This window comes from Arachis duranensis, chromosome 6, assembly GCF_000817695.3.
Source record: "Arachis duranensis cultivar V14167 chromosome 6, aradu.V14167.gnm2.J7QH, whole genome shotgun sequence".
NCBI classification, from domain to species: Eukaryota; Viridiplantae; Streptophyta; class Magnoliopsida; order Fabales; family Fabaceae; genus Arachis; species Arachis duranensis.
This window is the reverse complement of record NC_029777.3, coordinates 7,325,997-7,338,906: the sequence shown is the minus strand read 5'-3', so window position 1 is coordinate 7,338,906 and position 12,910 is coordinate 7,325,997. Positions and strand designations below refer to the sequence as shown.

Sequence of the window (12,910 nt, the reverse complement as noted above, 5' to 3'; positions counted from 1 at the left end):
ACATCATAATTATATATAACCTAAATATTCATGAGAGTTAAGAAATAATAAAAATGGATCAAGTTCTTTTAACATGAGTAAATTAGTAAAATGAAAAAAAAATTTAATCATCTTTAAATTAAAATAATAAATTCATACGTAATAAAAATTATAAATTTAATAATAATTAGTATGTTATTTTATTACTTTATGATTTTTCTCATTTTAAAAGATTTTTGTCCAAAGATAAAAATGTATCTTCTTCTAGGGCTGGCAATTCATACCCTACCCGCGGATACCCAACCCGGTCCAACCCGTTCGGATAGGGTATGGGTTTAGGGTGTATCCACAACCTCTCTTATGTAATTACTTATAATAAGTGAACAACCACTAAACTAGTTAGTTAATTTAGTAATTTAGAGCATTAGTTTTTTTATTTTTTATGTTATTAATACATATAAAATTCGAAATAATTGAATTTTATATTTACTTTGAAAAAATTGATATTTCTGCGAGTAGGGTAAGATAGGGTAGAGTTTAGAATTTTAGAGTGCGGATAGGGTTAGAGTCGAGAGATTCTCAACCCGCGGATAGAATAAAGTAGAATTTTAATAAAATTTTTAACCCGTAGGAAGGAATAAGGTAGGGTCCAAATCTTACCCTACACTATCCATTGCCAGCCCTACCCCCCTCCTCCTTCCCTTGCCCCCCAAATTTTCATTATACCCAGAATATCTTCAATCTTTTGCTGTTATCACAGGCCAAAGTCTATCTATATTCTAATATTCTATCCCCATTTTTTTTCCCGCATAACAACCTGTCGCTATTATTTGGAATATATTTTCTTTAAAGTTCGGTTAAATAAAAAATGGTGCATGGACACATGACACTGCCAAATTCTATTAACTGCTTCCTCTGACTTCTTTTCCACCGAAGCCACATGATTTCATCAATGGAGAGGCAGAGAAGCTTTTCCTTCAAACCCACAAGGCTTTTGGTCTTCTCATTCATAATCTTCTCCTCCATCTTCTTCATCTCAACCTTCACCATTTGGCTCACCAACTCCACCCCTTCACTTCACCAACCCACTATCCATCTTCACTTCAATACCGTTTCTTCTTCTTCTTCTGCTGCTGTGGCTGCAGGTGACACTGTTAATGTGGGTCTTCGATCTTTCCCTGTTCAGTTCTTGGCTGGCTCCACCAAAAATTTCACTGTCGAAAGTGTGAAGTTTCCAACTTTTGGGACCCAGAACAATAGCCTTTTTGGATCCAAATCTGAAGGTGTAGGCCACCATGTTAGTGCTCAAACTGTTAATTTCACTGCAATGCAAGAACATGAAGCTTCAAGTGGAAGGAAGGTAAGCAATGAACAGGAGAAGGTAGCTGCTGGTTCTACTGGGAGAGTTAAAGTTCCGATTTTTGAGAAGATTGAGCAGAAGAAAGCAAAAGGGTGTGATTTGACTAAAGGGTATTGGGCTTTTGATGAAAGTTACCCTCTTTATAGAAAAGATTCGTGCCCTTTTATAGATGAAGGTTTTGATTGCGAGGGGAATGGAAGATTGGATAGAAACTATTCGAAGTGGAGATGGCAACCCAAAGACTGTGATATTCCAAGGTACGGTCAAATTCAATCATTAATTCTACCAAAGAAGAGTTCGACCCAATGCTTTATTTCTGTCCTAGTTGATCCCGATTCGACATTAGAAGTATATTGATTTTTCACCAATAACCGAATACCTTTGTTTGTATATACTGCATTTTTGATTCCATTCATATTTGATTCCATTCATAAATAGATTTTCTTCCCTATGAGTTCTTTCAAAATTGACTATTTGTCCCTCTGTTAGAGGTGTTCCCGAAATGTCTGCGATCGAGTAAATAGCTCTACGAACGAATGGATCTTCCAGCTAGGAAAGTCTTTTTCCATATCAATCAAAATTGGGTCTTCACTTGCACTGGTATTTTCAACAGGACCAAAACTATCCATTGAGTTACTTAGCCCACACCTGTATTCTAACTGCCTATAAAACAGCATAGAATTGAACCACCCTTTTTCCATAGAGTTTTTCCTCTATTACCATTAAAATAAAATGAAGTTTCCCGAAAAAACCTGCTAGTATCCTCCTGGTGCTACATCATAGGCACATTGGGAACGTAGATAATTGTAACCATATACATATAAGATGACAGCAATGGCATATTCAAAATATTCTATCACATCTTTTTACTAATATATATAAATCCAATCACTAGGATTGGTAATTAGTAATAAGTTAATAAGGAGCGAGTGGGTATAAAAAAAAATCATTCTTTTTGGTGAGAACACATAGTATTATTTCACTATGTATGTCACTATATGTGCTGGAATTCCTTTTCATCAATTCTAGTACCCCTCTTTTATTGCCCCCTCTTTTTTCTTCTAATCTAATCCTTTTCTCTTCATTGTATTTAATAGAAGTAATAGAATTATTGGGGTAATAGAATTATTGCGACAATTTTGAATTGGTATTTACTTGGTCCAGGATCTTTTAGCTTTTCCTTGAATCATTAGGTTTAGACATTACTTAAGGGATCTTAAATCGTTTCAAAAAAAACAGCAACATACCAACCATTTCTTTTTTTTTTTCTTTGAATTATACAAATTCAGGATTGTATCCCGGAATACACTTTTGCTTGCAATAGTTTTTTTTATCAATTCCAACAAAATTTACTATTGTTTACCTTGCTCAAATTTTATCTTTTCGCTTTCTCTATAAAAAAGATACTTAATAAGTTGTTCTAATTTATTTTATTAATTTTCGCTACCCTTCCATACTTGCCCCTGAGAAAACAAAAATCAACTCGAACTCCATCGTGTATTATTTAGATCATCAACCCCTCCCCTGTTCCCCAAACACCCAGTTCCAGTGGAACAAAACAAACGATGTCGAGCCAAGAGCACTCCCATTTCCATATACTAGAAAAAATAGTGGATAGAAGAATCCACAGCTAATCTAATTATGTCTTTCAAGCCGCACGTTGCTTTTATCGTTTCGAACCAAGTTTTATTTGGATCCAGTATGTAATTGAATTGATTCAATTATGGAATTGTGAATAGTTTTTGATTCGGTTCATTTCAATAAGCTACTGTGTTATTTTCTTGCAAAGGTTCAATGCAACTAGAATGCTTGAGTTGATTAGAGGGAAGCGACTAGTTTTCGTGGGCGATTCGATTAATAGGAACCAATGGGAATCAATGTTGTGCATGCTATTGAGTGCTATCAAGGATCCAAAGAGAGTGTATGAGACTCATGGAAGGAAAATTACCAAGGAGAAGGGAAACTATAGTTTCAGGTTTCTGGTAATTCTGCATACCTTACTTTGTTTTTGTTGCTGCATAATGGATTGCCTGGAGTATAAGATATTTGCACTTTCAACTTTGCAGGATTATCAATGCACGGTTGAATACTATGCGAGTCATTTCTTAGTTCATGAAAGCAAGGCAAGGATAGGGCAGAAACGGAGACCGACGTTGCGACTCGACGCCATTGATCATGGTTCATCTAGATGGAGAGGAGCTGATATTTTGGTTTTCAACACCGCACATTGGTGGTCACATTACAAAACAAAGGCTGGGTAGTTAGCTCCACCCTTTATCTTTATGTATGAATTGTTGGTCTTGATATCATAGGTTAAAATTTTGTCAAAAAAAGTATAGAACCTGACATGATTACTTGTAGTTGAAATAAAATGTCTAAACTCCAGAACATGGATAATGTATATAGCCTAAAGTTGAATCTTGCTGAGAAAGAATGATGTTCTCTATTGTTCTTACAACATGCCGGTTTTGGAAAAATGAGTGATCATTCATACAATCATACTTCATAGCTGAATTATCTATTCTTTTTATGAAATACATTTGTAACTTTTGTGGTCATATGACAGGATCAACTACTACCAGGAAGGAACTCTAGTACATCCTCGGCTAGACGTTTCGACGGCGTTTAGGAAAGCTTTAAAAACATGGGGTTCATGGGTGGACAGGCACATAAATCAAAGGAAAACCAAAGTATTCTTCAGGAGTTCAGCACCATCTCATTTCAGGTATGCTTATTATGATAACTGACAAATCCATTGTGCAAGAACAGTTTCAGTATCGAAATACTCGGAGCCGGGGCTACTTTTAATCCGAATTTGATATGTGCAACACAGGGGAGGGAATTGGAACTCTGGAGGACACTGCACAGAAGCAACACAACCTCTCAATGAAACCTTAGGTGGCACAGGTCCTGAGAAGAATTTAATAACAGAGGAGATAATAAAGCAGATGAAAATTCCAGTGACAATTTTGAACATAACTGGTTTGTCAGAGTACAGAATAGATGGTCACCCATCAATCTATGGAAGAAAAACTCAAACACGCAGCATACAAGATTGTAGCCATTGGTGCCTTCCAGGGGTACCAGACACATGGAATGAGCTCTTATATTTTCATTTACAAACAAGATGACATGAGATGCATTAGACTTGAGACTGCCAAGTTCCTTTGCATTGCAGCTGTACATAGCTTGTCAAATATTCCAATCTGCTACTTTTTGGTTTATAGGATAAATCAAACCAAATTGTATTCTTTTCTTGATTTTTCTTCCCCCTCAGGAGGCATGCTATGACCAACTGTTGTAGGCCTCTCTTCCACAATCCAACTGTAGTTCACTTCATTCTTTGCATTAACAAAGAGAAATTTCTAATGTTGTTGTGCCATCAATTTCTTATTTATTTATTTTGAGTAATGAATAATGGTGTTTGAGTTCAAAGGTTTTTTAAGGTAACATTTCCAATATTTCTGTAACAATTGAGTTAAAAGTCTAGATATTATTTTTATTCTATTTTGGTATAAAAAGCTTTATCAAAGAAAAGAATAGAAAAAATATATATAATGCAAATTATTGTAAATTCACATTTTATTTACCAACTGATGGAAATATGGAATGTAGGTAGGGTTTCCCAAGTAATCAACGGTAGCAGCAAGTACAATGGGAATTAAGTTAACATCCCCCGTTCCTAAAAATAATAAAAAAAAAACTGCTTTGATCAATAGAAATATTGACTAACCACGAAAATTGGCAAAATAAGATAAAGTGCATAGAAAAATTTCATATACCTACAACAATTTTATACCAAATTTTACTCTGCTAGGCTAAAATCTAGAAAACTGATAAGCCTAAAAAAATTATTAAATTAAACTTCAATTGCTGATCACTTGTCCTTTTTTGGTCAGTATCTTTGATCTTATTCATATTTGAATCTGTGATTCTTTGTTTGGTTTCCTTATGGAAGATGCCTTTGGTATTTACCATAGACTCGTAGGATGCTGCGATTGTTTATGATACATGCTTGACCTTGCTACATCAATGAGATTGGTTTTTCTTTGCCCTGCCTTGATTAGCTGCAGATTCATCTCTCTTAGAAGCCTCACCTTTAGGAACCGCCCATGGTGGCCTGTGTTCTGGTTCATAGCAATAATCATAGAAGAGCTCCTCACCAGCGTTAATGTTTTTGTTGGCAAATATCCCAACTCGATGATCACCAGCAACCAGCATTACCTATACAACGCATACACAATACAAAATATAATAATGATCTGAAGACTGAAACCAAAGGGCAAGTTTAAATCTCCATAACAGTTGAGTTTCTCGACCGACCTTTGCAACGCAGTTGGGGCTTTCCCAGTGGTTTGCGAATTTCAACTTATCACCCTTGCGACAAGCATCGAGTACCAACTGAAGAAACAGGTGGTGTGAGATCATAAAATATTACTTTGAAGGTATAGATATATTCTTCCACCGAGATGTGGAGATGAATGATGAAAGCTAACATAAGGATAGTAAAACGAGAAATTATCTGAACACCAACATGGTTTACAAGAAAATGGTGATTGATATGAGAAACATGCCTGATCATTTAAGTTAAAAAGGAAAGATGAGTTTTCACGATCATATATTTTCCCACGCTTATCTGCTTCTTTATGAGAAATCAGTTCGCCTGTGTATTCTCCTAGGTAATCATTTTTGTTAACTGAGTTCTGAAATGCATTATAAATTTGTGAGGAGAAAACAAAATATCACATTCCTTTGAAAAAAATAAAGCAAACAAGTACTGGTATGCCAACCTTTATGAAGGCTCCCCATCCTACAAGAGATGACTTTGCCAAAAGAATCTGACAGAGATGCAAATAAGGAAAACAATATGAGACACGTGTGTTAAGGTTCTATTTATGATAGAAACATAAAAATTTTATCAAGCAAACAAATTACTGACCCTCTGTCGTTGCCTTAAAAGCATCCTCATATTTCCACAATGACCATCTCCACGTCGAGGTGGCTCCCCTAGTGAACCACCGCCGCAACTGTACAAAGAAATGTGTTATATTTCAAGGCATTTAAAAAGGCACAGCTCAGTTCTACTGGTACATATTCTTTCTTAAATGGGTTGACACACTTTACACTTATTTTAGATGAATCGAAGCCACTTATAACTTACATGTTTAAGCCCTTTGGTCGTTTGTTTTTAATGTGGTATAATATAGAAATACCCATTGGTCATCCTCAATAATCAAACATTGGGGGTGCCTTTTTTATCTGAAGCACAACTACTAAATACTAATAATTGGAAAACATTACTCCAATGCTGAATTTGTGATGCTTTTGCCTGACTATCATAAACAAAATAATATTTCCTGAAAACAGGATACTTGTGTGCATCGCATGGAAAAAATTATTATAATGTTGCAATTTGACTCTTCAAAGCAGGCATGAACTAGATCAAAAGCAAAAAGAAAAATTTAGAAGGGTTGGTAACTGGTAAGGGAAGAAAAAAAATGCAATATGATAGATGTACTACATTGTGGATGGCAAAAATAATTTTTTTGACTTTCTCTGTAGTCTCTATGAGGAAGTGTAAATCTGAGAATTGTCAAGCAAAATGAAAAAAAAGGAAAAGAAAAGTTAATAAAAGAAAAGAAAACGAGGCAACATTAAATCAAGTTTAGGGGATAAGAATAGTTGTATTTTGACATTACCTAACCCAGCAGTTTCGACACACATCTGGGTCACATTCTCGTCCAGCTGCAAAACATGGGCATTGTCGACTTCTGCACTGACTCTTAGCACAATGGCATCCTCTATATCTATTTTTGCAGATATCTGAACACCTGAGGTGAAAAAGCAATTTTATCATGTTTAGAACATAATTTGTAACAAATATTTGGTGCATAATTTAAGTCAAAACTGCATTTTGAAACCTTCTCTGGCATATAAAAGTTTCTTTCCATAGAAAGCTTTTTATTGATAGAACGTATACAGTATACTCTTGTCAGGACAGCACAATGTCTTGCTTATTTTGAGTTCAAAGATATACATAAACATATTTGATAATATACCCAGACCACCATCATTAACCTTGAAACTTTGGGGATTTGGGCTATGGATTAAGGCCAACAACCAAATTCAAACGAAGAGATACAAGAAATGAGTAATATGGAATATCCTGCATTTATTGCCTTCTTAGTAGAGAATGTGCACAAACATACCCGCAATATTTTTCACAGCAAGTTTCATTAGTCTGACAAGGACAATCCTTTCCGCACATTGTCTGACATTCACATGGGGTATACTGCTTGATAGATTGGTTTTTCCCAGAAGCAATTCTTTTCCAAGCAAATGGGATGCCAGCAGACTTAGAAGAATATTTAGATTTCCTTGTTTTCCCCCTTTTCCGCAGCGTCCGTGACCTTGATGACATCTTTTGGTCCTACGTCATAACCCAGGTTCAAAAACAATTCACTGTCATCTAAGTAGTGCTAATTAAATTCATCACAACAAAAAATTGCAAAATTGGATTCTAGTGTAGAAGCTGAATCCTTAAATGGACAAAATAGTTCAGCAAGACAAGAAAGAACACAAGAGACAGAAGACAACAGAGTGGTATGGATGAATGGCTGTGATTCTCACCGTGCGATTTGCAGTGATTTTTCCATTTTCGTCCGTGATTGAACTTGGTCCATTACTGGAGGTGTGGGGAAATGACATGTAAGTAGCTACTTCCTTGCAAGTCTTCAAGCCAGAAAGCAAGTTCCGTGCTATAAGGCAGCTGCAGAGAGTGAATTGTACATGAGCACACACTTAAATAATGGTTTCCAACAAAATATCAAAATTATTATATTCAGGTATATTTAAAAGTTGCTTTATTACTCGAACAAACAGGAGACAATAACTGCTTAGTGCATTCAAACTTCAAAAGTAACTATCAACTATAATAGCATAAAACTCAATAAAAACAATCAGTGCACAAGTAACGAAAATATTTTACTAATTTATAAGTACAAATATTATATTTGGAACATTATAGAAAAGAAATATAGTTCAGTACCGTGAAGGAAAGAAAAGCATTCAATACATTTTGAATGATGCTTAAACCAACAGGTCCATGGTTTATGTGATGAAAAAAGCAGAATGCTCCATACCTGTTTCTTCCAAACATTTCTACTCCCTTGAAATATAATTCTTTCTCTAGAGGTTTCCAATCTGAGAAACTTAGCTTCTCATCAACTTGCGCTTCCATTGAACTGTACAAATTCTTAAATTCAATCTCATTTTTGGTATCTTTTTGCCTATCCACAAAATCTTTGTCAGGTTTTACATTGCCACTGCTACCAGAAGTATGTTCAACAGAAACTTCTGATGATGCATGAGTAACTCTCTGTTTTTCTTCATTGCATGCATCCAAATTTAGGTCACTGTTATGGTCATTGCTTCCAGTAACTATATCATCTGAGATTTTCTTCATCTTTTTACTAGAGTTCTGAGTCTGAGAATCTTCAGGAGGCAATATGGAATCACGTAATGCTGAGTCTGACTTATTTTTGACCTTCCGTTTCCCCATAATTTCTGGGACAGGAACATCAGATTTGAGATCTCCACAACAACCAATATCTTCTGTGAGACGTCTTTCTTCCTGTGAGATAGCTTTAGTACTTTGATTACTTGGCCCCTCTCCACTGGAGGGTGCCAATATCTCATCTGCTTCTTCTGTTGCAGTTATCTTACCCTGCAAGGACCCAGGAGTCGAGCATTCCGACAACATCTTGACATCCTTTAACTGAAAGAAAGTAAAATGAGATCAGGTGCAACTCTGTAACCATACACATATATAGAATAGTTCATCCTAAGTGAAGTGGAAAGCATGTATTATTAAGTAACTTCGGTCAATGAAATAAACAACCACTTAACACACATATTCAGCCAATTTTCTTCACAGCATACTAATCCCTCCTACAATGAATATGTCCAGAACATAATACCAACAGGGTGAAAAATAATCTCACGAGAACCATTTTCATAGAATTTGATGTTGTAAGCAAGCAAAAGGTCTACTTTCTTCCCACCCTGCTTCGAAATAATAATAATAACCGAATTCTCAGACAAGGAGAAGTGTAATACCAGAAGATAACACTGGTCACTGCATGGTTTCCGGTCACCTTCAGGTTCAGACCAAACTGGCTGCTTTTCACTCTGTGAAGTAGAGCATCAATATAATTTAGTTTTGGAGCCAACCATTTACAACATATCCTGTTTGATATCTATTTTCATTTTAATTGATGTATTTCACTGATTTCCATCATTTTTCTTTACCATGTTCTATTTTCAAGATATCATGAAATGAAAATAAACAAAATTTTGGTTTCTTCAACTAATTCCTTGACAAAACATGAAATGAAAACTAAAAGTATACCAAACACTCATGAAGTTGAAGAAAACATAAGTACTGTTCCTTACAGGATATATTAAAGGCTGAGAACATCCATGCAGGGGACAGTCAAACAGCTGCTGGAAGAAATCAGAAAGCAGAGGCACTATTTTAATATCATATCAGATGCCACATGATTAACAAATAATATTAGAAGGATAATGTTTTAGTATGTTGGTATGTACTATGCAACGGCGACAGAAAAGGTTATCAAAAGAATCTAAAGCAGCACTCAGGCTTTTCTCCAAACATATGCCAATGTGAGGTTTGTATTCTCCAGAATCTTCATGATGCTGATTCTGCCTCCCCATACCTTTTGCCTTGAGATCTTTATACCTATCCTGATACATAAATATGTCTTCTCAAGATAAATCTCAGTTCTGCAACTTATGTTTGCAATACCAAATTATGATTAATAAGCATAGCACACAATAATGTCCACAATATTTTAGATTACCTGAATTTCTAAACTGGTACCCTGAACAGACTGGCTAACAATATTCAATACCTCATCAGTTAGCCCAAGTTCCTCAAATGCCATCCTAAATAAATTCAAGAGTCAAAGACTGTAATTGTAGAGACTAGAGAATGGAAACATGGACAGTAAAATAAAATAGAAAATAATGCACTATGAGCAAAGATTTGAATTTGAACATCGTGTGGTCACAATACAAGTCTTATTTCCTGAACAACAGCAAGAAAAAACCATAGAGAAACAAAGTATCTATCTTACTCAGAAATTAAATATGTTAAAAATGAGGACCAGTATATCTAATGACAAAATACTGCTGTCAGGATCCATTGATCTTCTTGGCATTTTGTCTTTGTTCAAATAAATAGAACTTCTACATGCAAGTAAAGCATCTCCATTTTAACTTACCATAAAAGCTGGTCTTCACCCTCAGAAAATTCATGCTTAACTCCCTCATTTTCTGTTACTTCTTCATCACTGTCACTGCATATCAGTGCTTCACCTCCATGTTTCTCATAATAGATGCGTCTTCTACCAATAATTGACTGATCTTCACTCATTTTCTCATTTCTGTGTTATGCGATATTTAGAAGAGAATAAAAAAAACATAATGCAGTATGCATATGGATTGCTCAATTACGATTTAAGATGAAATTCTCTATTTATTCAGCCATGATGTAACAATAAAATTACAACCTGTGATTTAGGGGGTCACAAGTTTAAGCAGTGGAAACAATGTCTTCACTTGCAGACATGTATGTCTACCCTCCTTAAACTAGATCACCATTTAAAGAGAATACAATTCCAGAAACATGTATTTTCACTTTGGTATATTTTGGATACTGGGAAGTGGGAACATATTCAGAGGAGTTTAATATTTGGTGCCTAAAATTCAAATGTACCTGGCCAAATGCATCCAAGTTGTATATGTTGGTATTTTTTCAATGGATGGAAGCCTGATACTTGGTGCTGGTATTCCATGAGGATTGTTCTCTCCTAAAAGTTGAAATAAAGAAAGGTACTTAGACTGAGGTTGGTTAATTCTTGAAGAAAGCATTTCACTGGCCCTGTTTTCCTTGGTCTGTGATGAGTCCCAACTTGAGATAACTGACAAGATAGCTGAAATCTGATGTTGTAGATTCTCACCATTCTTCTGTAATTTTTCCTGCAAAAAACATGAGCAATATTAGCTGCAAGCTACCTAGCAAGCTGTTAAAACAAGAGAATTCCATATAACAGTTGAGGGAAACAAAATCAAATAAGAAACCACAAAGCTGGGGTCCGAAATTCCAATTAAATAAAACCTTTGGTCGCTCAACAATGAACGAACAAAGAAATTACTTGACTGTAACTTGTAAAACACAACATCTCAAAGCTGGTGGACCCTTTCCATGAATCAAGTCATTCAATTAAAAGCTTACTTTGACAGATATAATTCTCTCCTCCTGGATTTGCTTCCTCATCTGATCTATCTTGCTCGCCAAGGTTCCACTAGTATCTTCCATTGGCTCTCCATGCTGATTCTGTAACATTATATAATACAACTAAATAAAGAAATAAACCAATTACACAGAACACCATACATTAACATTCAGAATAAAAAAAAAAAATAGTACACAATCGTCAACCTCTGTGAATAACAGCTCTGGCTACGGAAATTGAAAAACAAAAGAAAAGAAAAATGCATATAACGAATGGGATGTTCAATTCCAACGCGATCCCACAGAGGATTCACGTGCCATTTTCCAGAGAAACGAATGATTGGAAACAAAATAATGAGCTTAAATTGGAGATTAAAGCCCTACAAGTACAAATGAGCTCAATTATGGTTCTATTTGGTACATAGAGGAACACGTTAAACTACAGCGCATCAGAATACAACAAGATACAAAATGCAGCAGTGTTACTATTACGTAGATGAATTCTAAAATAACGTTAACACACGAAATACAGTGCGAAAAAAAGAAGAAGAAAAAGATATATTAGAAAAGGAGAATCAGCAGCAGCTAGAGGAAAAGGAACATAAAAATGAAATGATACCTGAGGTTTGGAGGCGGAGTCGGTGGCTTTGATAACCATTGATTCCCTGCGCTGCGCAGCGCAGAGAAGAGGTTGGCGGACGAGAAGGAAAGGAAGGATGGAGGGAGGAAGAGAGATGGAGAGTGAGTACAGAACAGAACAGAACACAGTGATCTTTATTTTATTTGATATTTCACATTTATTCATAGAAACAAAATCTAACGAGAATACAGCGTTTGTTGACGTGCTAACTTTAATTTCCGAGATTTTATTCCTATGACGAATTATTTATGTGGCCAACTGGCCATTGTCAATACTATATTAGTTAACTTTACAAATTAGTTACTAAATAAATTATTCGTAAAGAATATATTATAGCAAAAAAAAAAATAAAAGCTTGAAAAATAATAAATTTAATTTTTTTAAATTATTATTTACGTAATTAATATAAAAAATAATTATTTTTATTATATGACATTATGTAATTAGATATATATAAAAATTATTTTAATTTATTAAAATTAAATTCAAATAATATATATTTTTTTACATTTATAAATATGACTTAGTGATAATTCATATCGTTTTTTAATTATATTTTTTAAGATTCAATTCCTATTACCATTGAGTATGACCCTATGAAATACGGATACTT

At 34.9% G+C, this 12,910-nt stretch overlaps 2 protein-coding genes across 4 annotated transcripts; one reads left to right on the top strand and one right to left on the bottom strand.

The window, feature by feature from the left end:
- The first annotated feature begins 847 nt into the window (after positions 1-847).
- On the top strand, positions 848-4,708 carry LOC107492380 (protein trichome birefringence-like 6). The gene is made up of 5 exons (XM_016113404.3): positions 848-1,596; positions 3,129-3,321; positions 3,406-3,596; positions 3,906-4,064; positions 4,173-4,708. Exons 1-5 carry the CDS (start codon positions 920-922, stop codon positions 4,468-4,470), a joined length of 1,518 nt encoding a protein of 505 aa, XP_015968890.1. The 5' UTR covers positions 848-919; the 3' UTR covers positions 4,471-4,708.
- A 188-nt stretch (positions 4,709-4,896) lies between these two features.
- LOC107492379 (histone-lysine N-methyltransferase EZA1) lies at positions 4,897-12,425 on the bottom strand. 3 transcript variants are annotated; one of them, XM_016113400.3, is made up of 17 exons: positions 12,277-12,425; positions 11,658-11,759; positions 11,139-11,401; positions 10,645-10,806; positions 10,222-10,306; positions 9,950-10,105; positions 9,794-9,844; positions 9,458-9,529; positions 8,482-9,116; positions 7,970-8,108; positions 7,549-7,769; positions 7,039-7,170; positions 6,279-6,366; positions 6,130-6,177; positions 5,914-6,042; positions 5,663-5,740; positions 4,897-5,563 (listed from the first exon to the last, which is right to left on the bottom strand). In XM_016113400.3, the coding sequence occupies exons 1-17, from the start codon at positions 12,313-12,315 to the stop codon at positions 5,369-5,371; spliced, it is 2,595 nt and encodes an 864-aa protein (XP_015968886.2). In that variant the 5' UTR covers positions 12,316-12,425; the 3' UTR covers positions 4,897-5,368. The 3 variants fall into 3 exon arrangements, with proteins under 3 accessions (XP_015968886.2, XP_015968888.2, XP_015968887.2); XM_016113402.3 differs by having other exon boundaries at positions 7,549-7,760; XM_016113401.3 differs by having other exon boundaries at positions 9,794-9,841.
- Positions 12,426-12,910: the final 485 nt, after the last annotated feature.

What these genes read in the sequence shown, in the direction of transcription:
- LOC107492379 (XM_016113400.3), bottom strand. Translation starts at nt 12,315, where the DNA reads ATGGTTATCAAAGCCACCGACTCCGCCTCCAAACCTCAG. An exon ending in GGTGAAGACCAGCTTTTATG is followed by an intron (nt 10,307 to 10,644) that starts GTAAGTTAAAAT and finishes GAATTTATTTAG; the next exon opens with GATGGCATTTGAGGAACTTG. An exon ending in GCCCCAACTGCGTTGCAAAG is followed by an intron (nt 5,564 to 5,662) that starts GTCGGTCGAGAA and finishes TGCGTTGTATAG; the next exon opens with GTAATGCTGGTTGCTGGTGA.
- LOC107492380 (XM_016113404.3), top strand. Translation starts at nt 920, where the DNA reads ATGATTTCATCAATGGAGAGGCAGAGAAGCTTTTCCTTCAAACCCACA. An exon ending in AAAGACTGTGATATTCCAAG is followed by an intron (nt 1,597 to 3,128) that starts GTACGGTCAAAT and finishes TTTCTTGCAAAG; the next exon opens with GTTCAATGCAACTAGAATGC. An exon ending in TCAGCACCATCTCATTTCAG is followed by an intron (nt 4,065 to 4,172) that starts GTATGCTTATTA and finishes TGTGCAACACAG; the next exon opens with GGGAGGGAATTGGAACTCTG.